General features: G+C 40.3%; 2 protein-coding genes across 3 annotated transcripts in view; one reads left to right on the top strand and one right to left on the bottom strand.

The window, feature by feature from the left end:
- CABCOCO1 (ciliary associated calcium binding coiled-coil 1) overlaps positions 1-18929 on the top strand; it is a 152226-nt gene that overhangs the window by 32447 nt on the left and 100850 nt on the right. The window lies entirely within an intron of this gene.
- TMEM26 (transmembrane protein 26) lies at positions 736-18264 on the bottom strand. The gene is made up of 6 exons (XM_071749135.1): positions 17622-18264; positions 14395-14473; positions 8548-8655; positions 7858-8078; positions 6796-6872; positions 736-4501 (listed from the first exon to the last, which is right to left on the bottom strand). The coding sequence occupies exons 1-6, from the start codon at positions 17978-17980 to the stop codon at positions 4077-4079; spliced, it is 1269 nt and encodes a 422-aa protein (XP_071605236.1). The 5' UTR covers positions 17981-18264; the 3' UTR covers positions 736-4076.

Below are 18929 nucleotides of genomic sequence, written 5' to 3'. Positions count from 1 at the left end.
GCATGGAAAAAGTATAGAGAACTGAACTCAAAGGCCAGAGGGCTAGGGACTCTCCAACCTGATGATTTCAAGGCTTGCCTATTTTCTATTGACAGAGAAACAGCTTTGTGTGATTTTAGGTGCTAGTGTTCTGTTCTAATGCTCTTTCTGTATGGGGACATAGTGAGCAAGCATCTTTCAACCTGCGTGGGAAGAATGTATTCCAGGGACCTTAAAAAGATGGGGGTTTTTTATTGTTTTTTTTTCTTTTTTAAAATTGCTACACTGCCCACAGTATCATATGCTTAATATTTATAGCTCTAAGCTTTTATGTATTTGTAATCTTGAGGTATTTCTGTAGGTGTTTTGCAGACATTTGCAGAATGTTTTCATCTCCAATCTTGCACACAGTAACAGTAATAAAAGCTGTATGTATGTATTAGGCATTGCCAGGTGTGTATGGCCATGTGAAGGCACATATGTATTTGTGTGCATCTGTAAAATACATCCTGTGTGCAGGTATCAAACACATCCCCTCTGGGATTAAGCTGTGACTTGTATAGTTGGATGCAAAGATACTGAAAAAAGAAAAACCTGCTCAGAATAGAGTGGAATTAACTACAGTTGCAGTGAGTTTTCAAAACAATGGCTGCAGTCAGAATCTGGTCTAAGTAATTAATTTACGAAGGATGGAAAGGAAAAGCAGCATGTGGAAGATTTAATTAATGGGAACATATAACAGTCAACTCTCACATAATAAATTGGCAGCTATGCCTGAGGTAACTGCCTTTTATTTGAAAAAAATACAGTTGAATTTTTAAAAAGTAATTGCACATTTTCTTCCATTTCCACATGGTTGCAGAGAACATAGTACAGTACAAATACCAATAGGAATGCAATAAAATCACGGTTGTTGCTCTCCTTTTTTTTTTTCTTAAAAAAAGCTCTGGGCTATGATCTTATTTGAGCCAATGTCCAAAGGAAAGGAGGAATAAATTTTAGCTCAGGAAAAGACAAGTGGTAAAACATTTTAGTGAGGTTTAATATGGAATAATCTAAAAGGACAAGGCAGGAACAACCAGAATAAATAACAGTAACTGGCTAGGTATCTGTTTGCAGAAGAGATTTAGTAATGTAATTCTCCTGACTCAAGTAAATAATGGTTAAGATAAATGTTCTGAAATACTTCCATTTTGAAGGCTTGAATTTTCCATGTCTGAAAGTTTACTGCAGGTTTTCTTGAACAGCAAGCATGACATCAGTGTTCTTGCTATATGCCACAGACCCTGACAGATCTTCCAGAAAACCTATTTTGCTGCTTGCCTGGTGCAAAGCTCTGGAAGGCTGCAGGGTGACACAGGGGCTCCCAACACCCAGCTGCTGATTCAGCTCTCTCAGCTTGATGGAAAAATAGCTGTATCCCCCCAGTTCTCAAAAACTGTAGGAAAAAAAGGGGGAGAGGGCTTGTGACCAGGGGTTGCTGCTGTGACCAAGCATGGAAGGTACCAGACCTGTCAATGGCCATTTCCAGGCTTCTCAGTGAAGGAGAAGGAAGCTTGTCGCATTCCTGCTGCTACCTGGGGCATCTACCTCTGCACCCAGCAGCAGAGGTATCATTGAAATGCTGTGTTTGTCTTTTTTGGGTTTTCTTCTGTTTTTAAGCCACCTGTTTGTTGTCAGCCCTGACAGTGGGGAGGCAGAGGGCAGTCCATATCTATTCTTTCCGAAGTGTGAGGGAGGCTCTAGCCTGTGTGTCTGTGAGGGAATGGCACAGAGCAGTAACAACCTATCACTGGAGTGAGTCGTACTCGCAGTAAAGCTGATTAGAAGCTTTACTACTGTTTAAAATGGAACAGCTTGAAGACCAGGAAATACAGTAAAATATTCCTACTGTAAGTAGGCTCTGTATTGCTGACTCCAGGGGATCTCACGTTTGCTGGAGGCTGAGCCTGGTAAGCAGTCTGTTGCTTGACTAAGCCATTTAAGTAGACAGCAAGTTTTAAAAAGTACATCCTGCAATTTTTGTGCTGATGAATTTAGAATATTAGAATGATTTAGGATGATATTCTAGCGAGCTCACTACACTCCAAATTAATTAGCAAGGATCCTTTTAACAGGATAATTGCTGTACCACCAAGTGGTAAACTCAAAATGAATGCGAGTAGGTCCTGGCTTGCATCAAAAAGGAAGAGATGTGTTGCAGTTCCACCAGCTGATTCTAAATTCACCAAAATGTGAAAGGCTTTAGATAGCACAGCTGGTCAGCAGTAGCACTCTGGCTGTTTTACTTCTACACTTGGATTAAAATCCCAAGTGAAGTTGCATTCCACTATCCATATGTCTACCTCACAATGCCGTGGCAAATGGGGATTGACATTTTTTTGAATTTCTGCTGGAAAAAGGCACAAAACAAGAAGAGCAGGAGGTGTTGCACATTGCTAATGAAGTATAAATGTTAGAAAGGGCTGTGAAATATGAGACTTCCTGTCTTACTGGTTGTGCATTTTCTTCATTCATAATGGAAGGGCCTGATCCTGCACAGAGCAGTAAGAGCTCACAAATTTACACAGGTTCATGTGTTCAGGGGTTGTAGGTTTTAAATAGATTAATCTTTCCAAGAATAAACATGACATTCCTTACCAGAGTATGAATAAATAAGCATATGTCTGCTGCACTGTTCAAACACTTTTGTGTATCACCCAGACCAAATTCTGTCTTCTGGTAGCGAGGCTTTAGGAAATAAGGTTAATGAGGGACTTTTAATAAGGGAAGTTACCTTAATTAGGTCACTTGGTATTTACTAGATTTTTCAGATTTTTTTTCTTTTCAGCACTCTTCTAGAATGGATGCAGAAATTCATAAAAGCACCTGCCATTTTCTGTGAGAATGATTTTTAGGCGGACTTTCAAAAATCATTTATCTTACTTTCTGCTTCCATAAGCTAAGCCCAGCAGAGGCAATGGACCAATACTGATATAAAGTGTGTTTGTGGGAGAAATAAATTGGCCCTTTGTTATTCACTCCAAATGTCAAAGTAGTAGTAAGTGAATAATTATTAGCCATTTCTTAAAAATGCATCTTGACACTCAACAGACCAGACAGTCTCTCAGGTTATTTCATGGGACCTTGTGGTGCTTTATAAAATGTGAAGCTTGAGTCTGGAGCCTTTTGTCTACGTTGCCTTGTCAGACTTGGGCAGCATCATTCTCCTTTCTAGTTAGATTCTGTGGAGTCAGGCCACTTTTAAGAAATCATTTAAAATGGAGACATTATAAAAACTTGTCTCAACGGCAAGCACAATGAAACCAAGAAAAAAAAGTCTCTACAAATACTTTGCAGTTGGTTTTCTTGTGTTATAACTGGTAGAAATAGAAGGGCTAGCACCTCAGTATAAAACAGCTGTGACAAATGCAGTTGTATTCTAACTGTGGGGCTGCTCTTTATCTATTTTCTTTATTTGTAAGGCTTAGATTATTCAGACCGTGCAGGTCCTAAGATGCAGCCTCGTGTATGCAGTTTCATGGTGTTTCATAGTTCCTAACTGAATCCAGCCAAGGTTGAGGTAACATTTGAAGACTCAAATTTTTTGAATGAAACAATATTCAGATGTCACAGTCACAGGAGAAATCTGTCATTCCCCTTCACTTGGACATCCACATGCTGCTGAGGTTGTGCCCATACACACCTTGTTGGTGTGTATGCCCAGCCTTTCAAGTAGAGCTAAATGCTTCCCTACTTCCCGTACAGGAGAGGCTTGTCCTCTATTTGAATTTATGTGAGTACATATGTTAGCACAGTACCTCCAAAGATAATAACCAACTTTGTTAGTGTGCCAAACGTTCCTTGCTACTAAAAACTATGGCTACAAAATCCCTGTGTATAATATGAGAGAACTAGTTAAAACTGATCATACAAATGGATTTTTAAAATGTCCCATTTCTATGAATTTGTTTCACAAAATTTCCCCTGCAGTTTAGGAGAAAATATCTTCATGGAAGAGTTGACTTAGGCAGTCAAGGTGTGTTTGATCATAGAAATAGGCTAAGCCCTTCTGAAGAAGCTGTGGGAAATGCAACCTTCTAAATCAGTAACTGTGCTCACTGATCCTCTGATGGAGCTTGGGTTTCCTCTTTTGGAGGAAAAGCAACAAACTCTTTCATTTCATTATCTTGGTCAAGGGTAGCACGGGTAGCATGAGTACTGGCTTCATAAGGCTCACACGGGCAACAGTTAACTTCTCCTTTCCTGCTCTTCAGCAGAATGGTAGCACGGAAGTCTAATGTGATCACTGCCAAACGATACAATTGTAGAGTCACAACTAAGATATTTTTAGCTGTAAAAAACACCAGCATCTGGTTGAATATTCTGAAGTGGCCCATCAAGATTGAACGCACGATGAAGAAGGGTCCATCCTGTATGAAAAGACTGACCCCAATGTTCCACAGTTCTGCACTGTACCTGCACAGCAGCAGGCTGGGGATCCGCCTCATCGATGCAGTTGGTTTGCAGCCAATATGCTGTACTGGAAATAAAACAGTTATGTTAAAACTCTCTAAAATTGAGCCACGGTTGGCCTAAAGGGCAATTTATAATCCAGGCTGCCCTGGATTATAAATGTGTTCAATTGTCAACATTGCAATATAAAGCATATCCTATTTCTGGGCTCTGTTCCAGCAAAACACACTAAACTCATGTTATGCAGGCACTTACATGGTCTGCTGGAAAGGACTAAAAACCACTTTTCTGTCCCACCAAGCTATTGGTATTTATATACTTTTAAAACAAAAGGCAGAAATAGTTGACCTAATCTTTCTGTAGGAACTTCCCCAGACACTTTTCTGTTAAATCAACATGCTGGGCTAATATGTATATTTAAGAAAGAAAAACAACAATGCAGAATTCAATTTGTCCCAGATAGCTGTTGTCTTTTTCATATACCACAGTAAGAATGAGCCATGGCAGTGTAGGGTCATATCAAGCATTATGGATGGGAAGAAATCATTCTCATGGCTTGCCATGTAAGCCTTGAACCACATTTACTCTTTCTATTAGCCTTTGGGGAATGAAATTGTGTTCAACTGTTGGAACTCTGGTATGGATGGGTTCCCCTGGGTTATAAAAGTGTCGGTGGGATACAATGCTTGTTGTGGTGTGGCATCTAGAGAAGGATCATCAAAATGCTTTGTGTGTGGTAAATACAGCTGCCTCTTATGAAAATGCATATAGCTAAAAGGTCCTTTCCAACTCAGATGATTCTATGATTCTGTAACCTATCGATCAAGCAGTAGGATTTCATTAGTTTAAAAACCATAGCTACTGCAATGCAGTAACAACTGCAAAACATTTCCTCTCACCAAAATAATTCTATTGTTTGAGTCAGTGCTGGGGGGGAAAAAAAAGGTTGAGACTCGAGTGGAAAATGAGTTGCAGAGTGTAAAAAATTGCTGAATCCATTAGGCAAAGCTTCAGGGCAGCAGCTAAATTTTAATACATTTTTGTGCTGTTGCTGTTTTCTCCTAACTGTATTTCTGTAGTCCAATAAAAAGTGCCTAAAAATTTCAATTTTATGTTGTGTCTGTGTAAGTGAAGAATTCTCATTGTTGAATAAAAAGTGCTGCCTGTGCAAATCGATACTATTACCTAAAATAATCTGTACCCATAGTAAATTCCAGGGCAATTTTGTGTTCAATAACTTAAATTTTAACTGATGAATATAATTAAGCAGAAAAGCAATAGAGAAAAAAAATCGCAACACAACAGGTTAGTTCTTTGTAGTTAATGGTATGATTGTTTAAGCACTGTTTGAATTTATTTGGGTGGTGGTGATGTGTAGGGGAGGTGTTTTTTGTTGGTGAGTTGTTTGTTGTTTTTTTTTTAAACTCTGAGTGCTGTGCATCTTTAATAGAATAAATTGTACCAGCCACAGGAATTTTAGCTGTGATAAATCTGAAATGCCATTGCATCAGTTTTTTCAGGAGGTGACTGCTGAACTGAAATGCAGGAAAATTTTCAACAGTGTTGAAAACAAAGCCTTGTGCTCTCCATGAAAAAAAAGCCAATGAAAAATTCCTCAATTTTTCAGTAATCTCTTATTAATTTATTATTTTAATCAGTGTGTCAACCTAGTCATCGATTTTATATAAGATGCTAGTAGGGATAATGACATCTTTGAACTGGTATAGCTGAATCACAAACTCATGAGGATTGTTGGCCACAATAGTTGAAAAATATGATGACCAAGGTGGCTTTCATTATTCTTCTGGGGTGTAGAGGAAGCCCTTTTTGTCTAGGGACAAATATCAGCCTGAGCTGGCTGAATGTTTGGCATTCTAGTTTGAGATGCTGGGTGTACATTCCCAACACTGTATGGTCCTTTAGGTTCCACATAAGTAGGTAATTTCTCCCACAATACTCATTTCTGAGTTCTTGGCTGTGCTGTTTTCTGTGGTTAACAACAGCCCATCTCTCCCCAGGATCTAGAAACCTTCTCAGATTGGAGACATGATAGAATACAAGACCTGTTTTGCCTTGAGAGTTCAGAGTGAAGTTTAAGGGAGTATCAGGCCACAAGAGCAGATGCTCCAATACAATATTGCAATTCCATTTTTTTCTAGAAGTAGAGAGTTTAACAAGGAGATTAGAGGTTACCCAGAAACAAGTGGTTCCTCAAAAGAAACCAGAATGGGCTTTCTTCAGAAACCTTACGAATTGTTTTCCACCTGAAGCCCTTGGTGCAGCCTGTAGCACGTGCAAAGCCACAACACACCCCAGCAAAAACTTAGAGCATTTGTTCTCTTTTCTTGTGCAAGCACTAACCTGCAAGATCAAGTGGAAACTGTAACATACTCCAGGTCCATACAGCAAGAATTGCATTTATGAGAGTATAACTCTTCCTGTAGGGGAGCAAGAAAGTGACAACAGTGAAAATGCAGTTTCCTTACATGATAACAAAAATGTTTCCTGTAGTATTTGGAATGTCATTTAAAGGGTAGTTGAACACAACAGTGATTGATTAATGCATGCTCTCGAGATGCAAGTCTAAGGAAAACAGAGACACCCCTTGGTATAGAATTTTTGCTGTTCAGGTCATGTGTTCCAGCTGTGTAATTACACTGAATATCTGATGGTAACGTTTTAATGATAAGCATATGGAAATAGACACTCTGGCTCAAAGAGGAGATATCTTTAACCTTGTAGTGATTACACATTCCTTGCAAGCCTGAAGCTTCTCTGCCAAGTGGGAAGGTTCCCTTTTCTTGCTGCAAAACCTTTTCTTTGATATTTAAAGAAAGGGAAGTTTGTAAGAGAGGATGAACCTCTTCTGTGATTCTTTTTCTTTATGATGGATGTTCACAGCTCATCTGTCAGAGCTGTGAGTGGTAGATGGGCTTTCTTTGTCTAGAACAGATCACAATGTTGGAAATTCACACCTGACTATGCCATACCCTTTTTTCTTATCTTGCTTGGATAATGAATCACTAAAGCAAACTTTAGTTGCTTCCTTGCCCTTCTAAATAATTCATTAACCTGAAAGAGGCTTGCTGTGTGCCCAGAGTTTCAGCTCCTGTAGCTGTAGGAACTGACACTGCCTGATGGTTTTCTACATGTTTGGCTCTTGGTACACTTTAATTTTGATGGATGCAACGTGCTTCACTGCTGGCAACAGATGAATGATCCCTAATAAAGCTCACAGGACTGGTAGGTCTGCTACAGAGAGAAAGGTGAGAGTAGGAAAACAACCCTTGAATGTAGCCTCCTGTTGTCTGTGGGAAATACAGATCCATGAGGCTGAACACTGCAGATTGCACAAACAAATCTTCAAACACGACAATTATCCTTCCCTCTGCAAATGATTTATGTTAACAAAATAGTCCTTACCGAACCTCTTCGATGTCCAAGGTTTCACTAGCAAATTCAAGTATGTCTGCTGCTGTTCCCACAAACATGAGAAGCAGCTGAGACAATTGATCCCGGGTGATTTCAACTCCAATGGGGAGAAGCCATCTCCCAACTACGAGTAGCAGCAGAAAAGTCTGGTGGAGGGCCAGCGTCCATACAGTCTCACAGATTGTGGAGAGCTGATTGACAAAGACTTTAGCCTGTTTAAATAACAATAACATACTGTATTTACAGGAGACTGGCATTTCAAGTACCTTCAGAGACTCTATTCATCCCTGAGCCTTCTTTTGTTCTCTTTCATTGTATTAGGGTAAATAATTTCTACATGACATGCAAAATTTGAAAAACAAGAAAAAAATTAAACCATGAATACAAATTTCAGGTAACGAATAGCAAGTTTTTTCTGTGTATACTACTCCTGATTTTTAAGCTGAGCATTGTCCTCTGCAGAATCATCACCCAGACTCTCTAAATTCAGTTTCTGTGATTTGGATGAGGAATGGTGGAAAAGTCTCCTCCTCATGAAGAGATTCTTCCTACCAGCAATAGTTACTATGCAGTTAGAGAAAACAGTTTTTTCTGAATTTTTTTCTTTTTTAAGAGACCAAAGAGACCCAACAGTCTTCTGTGGTCTAATATCTCTGCTAGGAATAGGACAATGTTTCCCACCGTCTGAATGATGTGGTGATCTGTTCCTTCACTTCCATGACTGCTGGATTGATTGAAGTCTTGGTTGCTGACATTCACCTGAACTGCTCCGGGCTCATTCCCACAGTACTGTTGTGAACAAAAGCATTGCATGTGCATAAACATCCTGCACAAGGAGCATGTCTGCTCCATGGCTGCAAGAGTTCTGGTTTCTTGAACTGCAAGATTCACTTGTGAAACTCAGTCAATGTTTTCAAAGGTACATGCTCACTCTGAATGAAATTCTCCTCTTCTTCAGAAGGGAGGAATAACTCTCATGAGGAGAGATGTGCTGGCAGATCCCTGAGAAAGTATAGGATTTTACTGTAGAAAAGGATGGAAATTCAAAGGCTGATGGAGCGTGTTACACCCTTGTGCTTTTAAGGCTGTACTCTGAATGTGATCTGCCTGCAGCTCTCCTGAACAGGGTACTGGGTTTCCTACACAGTCTCTAGATAAAGCAATAAAATAAGGTAAAACCTGGTTATAGTCAGTCTCAATATTCAAACTTTTTCTCAAAATACCTGCTTCTCATCTCTATTATCCAGAAGAAAAGTTCTGTATAAATGCCATTGTTTAATTCTTCAATGTGACTTCCCTCAAGGCTAAAATGAGGAGCTGGGGCAGGATGTTTGGATTGTACTCTCTGCTCCACATGGCACCCACACCCCTGCCCCTTCTCAGCTGTGCTTTATTCTGCAAGGCAATTCATAATGTAAGAGGTGATATTCAGGAATAATTAAAAAGAGGCCTGTTATGTTGCTACCCCTGCAGAGCAGAAAGCTAAGTATTTTTCACTCTCTACTAGTACCCAGATCTCTCAGAAATCAAATGTTGGCTATAATGTACTCTTAGTTCAGCTGCACTAAACCAGTGGTGAGCCTGTTCCTGCCTGAGGTCTGTAGCAGTGCTGTGTCCTTCAACCTTACCCCAAGGCTGGCCCTGGAATAACTGGGGTACATTTTGAAAATCTACCTTTATAATAATCCCTTGACATCCCTTGATATTGCAATGAAAAAGGGATAATTAGAAAAGAAAACCATTATATTAATGAAGATTTTTACCCTATCCTATTTGTGCCAGAGAACACCAGATAATTTGCATGTCTCCACTGGGCCCCCCACCATTTTATTTCCCTGCAACAATCAGAGTGTGTTCTAGTGCATACTGAGTAGCTGTGTTCAGTGTAATGCCTGCTAATATAGAGGCAACATTTTTCAGCAAATTTCACAGTCCAGCAAATTTCAGATTCCACTTTGATACTTTACTTGGTCTCTGCTAATGTTGCTCAGTAAATGCTGCCTGTTGTCTGAACTTGTAGATGAAAGAAGAAACTTCTCATGGTCTGAAAAATCAGGGTGGGGGAGGGGGGTGACAGCAATGCTTGTTGGCTTGTTGCTTTGATAATTGGTGACAAAGGCTCTTAGACTGAATTCTTGTCTGGACAATGGGTTTGAGAATGCCCAAGGATTGACCCATAGATGTGGAGAAGGTGATATTTCCACTTGGAGGAGGGAAGTCTTATGTTCTGGGCACTGAGACAAGGAGGCAGAGAGGATGGTGCTCTGTTGGCTGCAGCCTTGTAGGGCTAATCTTGCTGGGATAGCCATTGAACCAAAGAAGTGAGACAGAACAGCTTGTTTAGAGGATGTTTCAGAAATAAAATTTAACTGGAGAAGCCTTTTCTCATGTCTTAAGCCTGTGGACACCAGCCCACAAGGTCAAAGCCTTTCTGAGTAACACCCAGAGGGAGACAGACACAGTTGGCCAAGTCCATGACCTGGCAGAACTACATAACTGGGGTAGTCACCCCAGAATATTAAGGAGTATCTACTTTGTTACAAATGGCCTGGGAAGGGCAAAGGAATTACTAATTTGTGCTAGAGGAGGAAGGCCAACTCACCTGAAAGCTTCTTTGATTGTCCTTAAATCTACATTGGAGCTCACTTCTTTGCCCTTTTGCCCAGTCTGGTAGGGATAGGAGGAAAGGAGCCATGAACTTGCCTTAAACTTCACATAAGATTTGGGAATTTTTTTGTGCTTTAAACCTCCATTGCTTAAAGAGAAATTTGCCAGATTTGAGGTAGGACAAGTGCAGGGCAGCCTTCTGCCATTTGCTGTATCTGTAAGGGCAGTGGAAATCCCTTTCCAAACACAGAATTCCCAGCAAATAAATCAGGTGGCTGAAGCACACAGGTGAAAGCAAGGTGTATAGGTGACTTTCCCATGCCAAGACTACAGAGCAGATGGCTCTGATAGCTCCAGAGCAGCTGATCCATCCAACCTGCACACCAGGGAGAGGAGCTGCTTGAATCAGCAACTGGCACTGCTGGAGGGAGCTGGAGGAAAACACACCACTGATTCCATGGGCTTGCAAGGGGGCCTTTTTTTTTTTTTCTTTTTTTTTTTTCTTCCTTGTGGCACAAAGGTGCAGAGAATACTTTAAGGGAAATTAATTCACTTATCAGTGTCTTTTGTAGATTTGTTATCTGTAATTAGTGCAGCTATTCTCAGCTGAATGGGGGGGTTACTGTTTCAGTGTGCGATTCAACAAGCTCTGGCTGAATGGTTCTCTTCAGGGCTGGGTCCATGTCACAGCTGCCTAAAGGCAGGAAATGGAAAACAGCATCTGCAAAGCCAACCATCTAAAAAGCCTCCTGGTTTTTAATTTAAGTATGTTCATGTCTTGTTTTGGTTTGTTTCTCTCTGAACACTTATTAAGTAGTGATTGTGATGATGATTCACTTGAAATTGTGTGTCAACAGGTCTGTTGGTGCCAGGTATATTTGTCTAGCTAGTTATTTATTTGCAGTGACTTAATAGGAACATGATGAGAAAAAAGTTATTTGAAGTTTCCCAGGCAGTTAATAAAAGTGGTTTACCTCTTTATTGCTAGAGCCCAGTTACTCCCATGTAACAAGACCATGTACATATCTAAACAAAAATAAGTTGTGGTTTGGGGTTTTTACTGTGCAAAAATAAAATAGGAAGACATTGTACACATTTTGCTTAAATTCTAGCTTAGTTTACTTTGGTTCTTCTGACTGAAGCTTACATTCCTCTGATTTATAGAACATGTACTCAAAACTAAAGCTGTGTTGCATGACATGGTGGTGTCCTGTTGTGTGGCCCACAGGGACCTCACAGTCAGTGCATGGGAAGTTCCTGAAACACTGAACTAATTCAGCAAATTTCTATTTGCATGTTACTCACAATCCATTATTCCCAAATTAAAAATGGGATTAGCTAAAACTTTTTGCAATGGGTCCACTATTTAAGTGGTAAAATTGACACTTGAATACCAGGGCAGGTATTGAATATACCAGGTGGTATATATAGCATCTCAACCTTGTTAAGGGGCATGGAGGCTGGCAGACTAAGCATGGCTCTTCCCTGGAGCAGGCCTTTTACCCAGCAACAGGTACCCCACTTGCTCTCTGTGATTTGCTGGGAACAGTGTGGCTGTCACTATGGCAACACATGTGATGTCAAATTCAAAGCAGCCATGACTGCTTCATTTTCCTCATACAGGAGAGCTGAAATGTTAAAGAGTGAGAAAAGACTGCTTAAGCTTGTTTCACAAATGGAGGAAGATATAGTGGATGTGGGAGGGGAGAAATGGTGGAAGACCTAAAATTGCTTTAGGAGAGTGATATGCTAGAATTTTAACTGCCAAGAGAATCCCACCTCAGAATGAGGCTGAGGGAATAGGCAGTAATATCCACTAGGTTTGTAAAATCCTCAATTAAAGGTGGTTAAAAATAATTACAGGGTTTGCCCTTGTACCATCTGTCATCTTTTTGCCTGGGAAGACTACTTTGACTGCACCACTGGTAGTCAGGTAAGCCCTGCAAAAGGCACTCAGTTATCATGTTCTGTGGTAGTGATGCACAACATCACCACATCTGTTAAAAAGGTAACAGATGTGTTTGTTTATCTGAGATTTTATACACTATTAAGAAAGAATATTTGGTTTTTTTAATAGATTAATGAGTTTTAAATTTCTGGCCACTCCATTTTGCAGACAGCAATTTTTTCACTCAGTGCAGTTCAATTTCCTTTATAGTCTCTCCCAAACGTGTGTTTCACCCCAAATACTTTATTGCAAAGCCATAGTTTCTAGGCAGTCAGTATTTTACTGTTGATACACTATTGAACAGGATTACTTGTGTCCAGTTCTGCAATATTCAGTGGCAGAATTGCCTCTGTCTTGAGAAAGAGAGACTGCAGATTAGCACATGCCTTAAAGAACTGACACTTAAATAACTGCTTGCAGTTGCTGTTTCCTGTTAAAGATTAAACATGAGATCAAAGTTCTGCCACCTTAAAGATCACAAACTGTTTTCTTGGTGTATGTATTAAATGTGTGGATCTAGCAACTGCATAGTTACCCATTCTGTTAGTATTTTAATATAATTCTGTTAGTATTTTAATATAATTCTGTTAGTATTTTAATATATAATATAAATACCAGCAATACTTCAGCATGAGGAATAGTACGAATCTGGGTGCTGGGTTTGAGATTAATCATTTGGAGGAATGCTCCCCTTCTGAAGGTATTGTTTTTGAATCTATTAGGTTGTGTGTTTCCAGAACTCTCTCCTATCTCTCTAGGTATAAACTACACTGTTAACTTGATATACTCCCTCTTTAATTCACAGTAGCAGTATATCAATAAGAACAAAGTATGCCATGTTCTAACATCATTTTGGGAAATAAACTGCTGCCTTTGACTACAGAATTAGCCTGTTTCTTGAACCAGATTTAACTATGACAAATGTTCTCAATATCCACATTACCTGTCTGTGACTGTTTAAGGAGATTTGGCAAAACAAGATGACAATAAATTCTTGCTGCTGTATTTAGAAAAAGCCTCAGGCGTTTTCAGTGTAAACACAATTTTGAATATTTGATTATGCTTCTGTGGGCTCTAACAATGTTTCAAAGAAGAAAATGAGGCACTATGTCTTCTTAGTCTAATTTATGTATTTTCTCCTGTTACTTTTTGCTCTTGTTCCTATCAGGCCCTTTTCTGCTGTGGATATAAGGTACAGTGTACATGGAAATGCTGGGACAGACAAAATCCCCTTCTCCCTACATGGAGGTTCTGTGATGCCTTGAAAACAACCTGCATGGGGAGGAGATTCACTCAATGCGAGCTGCTGGGCTACGTGGCTCTGTTCTGGCCCTGTCTTACCCCATCTGCCAAAAGAATGACTGTCTTTAAAAATTTTAACCTGTGTTTCAGTCCCAAATAAGAACACAGACACTCACCTCCCAGATTGCTATACATCAGGAACAAAGGACGGATAATACCACCAACAGACAAATTATTCTGTCAGCTATCTGGGGTAGCAATGTGGTAGTGAGTATTCTAGGTTACAGCAAACATGAGGTAATTTAAGACCCCTTTTACTGATACCTGTCTTGATTTTTGGCTTGCTTGGAGTCTTGGTATTTGCCTGGAAGTGGTTTGAAACTCGTACTTTATTTTACAAAGGCCTCTAAAGCAATGAAATTCTTTGACCATCCCGAACAAAATTCAAGCTGGTAACCTGGGGGTGAAAGGCTGTTTTTCAAACTTCTAGTCCTCAATTCCCCAGAAAGATACAAATAACATGGTCTCATTTTAAGCCAGGAGTGAGGCTCAGTATTGATATTTAGGAAATGCACAGTAGACTGTGTAGCTGTAGGTGGACTGGGAGACTCATCAGTATACACCAGAAAACTGGAACAAGACCCTGGCAGACTTCTCTCTGTATGCCTAAATCCAACCCACCAATTAATGCATCAATTTCAGACTAGTTTATCTTGTCTCATAAAAAATACCTGAGTCCCATGATGAAGTTCTAGTAGCCATAGTGATGGTACTATGCAAATCAGATATAAAAATATTGCTGGTGAAAACCTGTGAAGGAAAAGAAAAGATAACTTGGTATTATGTTGCACTGTAAATCCCATATATTCTATCATTGTCTGCACTGAAAAGTATCTTGTGCCTCCTACCATATGGGATATTAAGTAACAGGATAACTGCAAGTAAGAGTTGCTGTTCTCACTGAATTTCTCATGCTGTCAGTATTATGAATCATAGGTTTATTTGTACATCTATCTAAGATTATACACGGAAGTTTATTTAAAATATCTCTTAATCAGAGGCACTTTGCTGTTTACATTTCCATCACAGCATTTTCTGTACTTAAAAAAAAAAAATCCTCTAGCTAATATGCTTTTTCTGTTTTCATGAACGGTAAATTAATACATTGAGTCATTTCACAGAATGATGCTGGGATAGAGACTGTTGATCAGACTCCCATGCACTGACACAGGAAAGGTAAAACTAGCATCACTTTTCCTAAAACAAGAATTTCTTCAGTAGGAGGGTTTTTCAGCTCATGAAATGAAAATAGGTCTTAGCCTTGTTTCCCTGTTTGTGCTGGCAACTGTACAATGCTTTAGGATTTCTGGCCCAACTTCTCTCCCTGCCAGTCTTCTATATAACTTATAATGGTGAAGTTTAATATCTTCAGTTTCTTGAGCTAAATTTATTCAGAAGTACTATAGTGGTTTCATTACTCCAGCAAGCACTGAGGCTTGTGAGGGTTGCTGATGTTTTCTTATTAAATACATGACAGATTTGCTTGGGGTTTGTTTTGGCATTTTTTTCTTTTTGAAGTAGGAACGAGATTGATGCCACGAGTGTTCCATCTAGCTGTGCCATGGCACCATGTCAGCATCACTGCAATGCTGCTGAGAAGTATCACAACATTTGCATCACATATATGTAGTGTCCCATGACAGGGCAGTGGAGGGAAACTTGGGATACCTGCTTGATTCCTTCTATCCTGCCATTTGTCCATTCTGCAGTGAGTTTAAACTGCTTAGAAGTATGTAACTGCGTCAACATTTCGGTCAAGAGATTTGCATTTATTTTTGTTTCTTCGTCTCCAGAATGGACCTTTATTTTTGTATTCTTGACTTTTCCAGAGGAGGATAAGTATTGAGGGGAAAAAAAAAACCCTGCTGCTGAGGAGAATGGAAGGGTTGCTGAGCTGCTATGTTATGTTTTGATCAATCTCTTCTAAATGAGATAGTCCTGATACTTTTTATTGCATTTATTTTTTTCTCTAGTGGTGAGGGAGTGTTGCTGTTTGCTTTGGTGGTGAAGGTTTTTGTTGTTTGCTTTTTTAATAATAACACCAAAAAAGCTGGTGCTTCTGTGGGGTTTTAGCCTGGTTATTTTGGGAGCGAACACACCTCTCATTTGAACGGGAGAAATAACATATGTTACAGTATTTCCTGTAGGACTCGAGCACATGAAAAATCCATCCAGCTGGCAGGTTAGCAAGACTGAGCTAATAATGCCAGATTAGGTCAAGATACTTTAGGATCTTTAACCCTGCCTTTCTCTAAGAAGGAGCAATCTTTTTCTACATGTGCCATTTAAATTTTTTGTGTTGGTGTAGTAACAGTCTTCTGTCAATAATGAATGGAGAAAATATGAGGTTCTTGAAGGCAGGAGAGTTCTGTGGCACAAGATTGCTTGTTGCCTTAATCAGTGATTATCAACGGAGGTGTTTCTATAAATGCAGATGCTATTGCCCATTCTGGGTGTTTTCTCTCCACCAGAGCAGAAAGTTATCTGAAGCAAATAGATGAATACATGTGTTAGAAGACTGGACATAATTTAGCTAGAAGGAAATTTTGGAAACGGATATGCAGTCCAGCACTTTAAACAGTACAGTTAAGTACATTTATAGGTAAGAACTAGCTGGTAGACAACCAACCAGCACTTAAAATGGATCTGCTTTCTGTGTCTGCTTTTCTTTAGATTTTCCAAAAGCTGTCATAACAAGTGTTCTTGATGAACTCCTTGCTGCTGCTTCTCTCCAGTGAATCAGGTCTGCTCATTCTGCCCGTCTCAGAACTGTCTTTGGAGCTCTGCTGTTGTTAAATTTTCCTGTGTCCTAGACTTTATCCCTGTTTTTATTACATTCAAATACAGAGCATGGAACACTTGTGTGAACTGTCACACAACACTGCTTCTGTTATAATGAGTTTTACAGATTACTATAGGCAGGAATTTAGGATTATTGAAACACTTTAGGGCTTTTTTTGTCCTGGATTTGTTTCAGGCCCTGCCTGCAGTTTGATTTTTTATAAAAGGCACTGATGAAGTCTTAACAATTAGTTACATGACCACTTCCATTTTACAGACTATTTATTTTGGCTGAGTGAGCACTGATGAGCTGTAGATGACTACAGTCATTCTTTAAATGCATATAAAAAAACTCTGTGTTTGGGTAACCGACTCTTTTTTTGTTAAATTCTCAGGCAGTCTTTCATGTATGAAAATTCCCCCTGGAATAGCCTCTGAAATTCAAATATTTAAGCCACTCTTGCTGTATTGCAGGAGTGGTTGCTGCTCAACTTTTATTCCAAGTGGCATGGAACTTTTATTCCACAAGCGTGGCACTAGCAATGTTCTATGTAGCAGGGATACAGGGGCTGTAGTCCCAGGGAAGGAGGTGCAGCCCAAGGCATGGTAAGCTGTGGAAAGAGAAGCCGGGCAATTGCATGGGGTAGCCTGTACCCAGGACTCTCCTGCACCCTACACCTGGAGTCCCACAAGTGCTGCAGACTTAGGAGGTGCTCAGAGATGCTGAGGAGTGCGTGTCCCTGCTGCCCCAGCCCCTGAGATCGGCAGTTCCAGACCTCTTGCCAGCAGCTCCCTTAGCCACCTTTGTTAGTACGGCTTACACACACACACACACACACACACACACACACGCACACACACACACAAGTGTCCAAGTAGTGATTCCCAAGTAGTCTGCTGTCAAACTGCCCCTCCTGAAAGCCCTCTGGATTTTGCAAGGGACTAAGCCAGGTCTTTACCAGTTTTCAACCCCCCACCTCCCAGGTGCAGCAGGGGAGAAATGCAATTCCCCCAAAAGCTTGGTAGGAGCAAAGCCAGGGCAGCAGCCTCACATCTGCACCAAAGTACATGCAAAGAAACAAGAGGGGTTCCGCCGGAGCAGGCGGGATATGCTCACCATTTGTAGCCTCTGCCTTGTTTAAATTTGAGTGTGAGCCCTGTCTCCAGGCACAGGAGAAGATTGAGCAGTGCCAGCAGCCAGTACTTGGGTTCTTTCTTCACTGCAGTCACCCTCCAGACCCCGATGAGAGAGTGCAACACAAAGAGCAGGCGAGTAACCAGAGCATTGAGCAGCACCATCAGCTCCATCCCTGACCAGCCCCCCGCCCCTCTCCCGGCACCGCGGGGCCCAGCGCTTTTTGGGAGCCCTGGGAAGTTACGCCGGGAATCAGTGGGAAGCGTGCGCACCACAGGAACACGGATCTCTTCTCTCCCATCCTCACAAAGGGGCCCATTATAACAAAAAAGAAACAGCATTGCCCCTCCCCCAGACTTCCTGAAAACTTTTAAGGGAAAAAAAAAAAAAAAAAAAAGGCAGCTCAGGCTTCCAGGCTCAGTGGTGTGCGGTGCCGAGGCAGGGGCGGGAAGGGGTTTTTTCTGTCCCCTATCATCTGCTCAAGGACTCTGCGGCCCGGAGGTTTCTGTCCCGCACCGTCACTATCTCTGCCAGCTCTGCCTTCTGCTCTCATCTCGAAGACCTCTAGCAAAGAGACGAAATCTAAGCAGCATTATTAATTTGACTTTTCCTTGCTAAAAGTTCTGCTGTGTTCCTGAAAGATATCTGGGAGCTTTAAAAATTGTTCATTTAGCATTGCAATACAGACACCAAATTGTACTCAGTTCAAAATTGCAATTCCTGTGTAGAAGGGTTAAAAAGCAACAGATATTAGAAAAGCTAATCATTACTGAAGTTGGTCAAACTACTATATTGAATAATCTACAACCTGCTTCAGGACCAAGAAGCATCCCTAGGGAGGAACTTTAGAGCTCAGGCTGAAATCTGGGCTAACAGGAATGTTACTGAATATGCCAATGGGGACATATAGAAAATTACACTGAAATTTGACTGTTATGTCAGATCTCTAGACTTACCTGTAGTATCTTCTGTGAAAAGAGTTTATTAAAGTATAGAGCATTTGTAAAGCTTCCTTTTATATTTCTCATAGTAATTATAAATTTTATTTTAATTTACTCTTGACTAACTAAAGAGAAGCTTTTTCATGATCAGAACTGCCACTATGTTGCTTCAGTTTTGTGTTAATTTACTGCCAAAACACTGAAAATGAGATCCACCATAAGAATGGAAAATCAAGTCCACGTAATATACTGTGCATTCCAAATGTCCCAGCTTCCTACCTGATTTAATTTTAAGTATCCTGTTCTACTTTAAACACAAGAAGATATTATTCTAAGAGTCGTGACCTTC

This window comes from Heliangelus exortis, chromosome 7, assembly GCF_036169615.1.
Source record: "Heliangelus exortis chromosome 7, bHelExo1.hap1, whole genome shotgun sequence".
Classification (NCBI taxonomy): domain Eukaryota; kingdom Metazoa; phylum Chordata; class Aves; order Apodiformes; family Trochilidae; genus Heliangelus; species Heliangelus exortis.
This window is presented reverse-complemented; position numbering and strand designations above follow the sequence as displayed.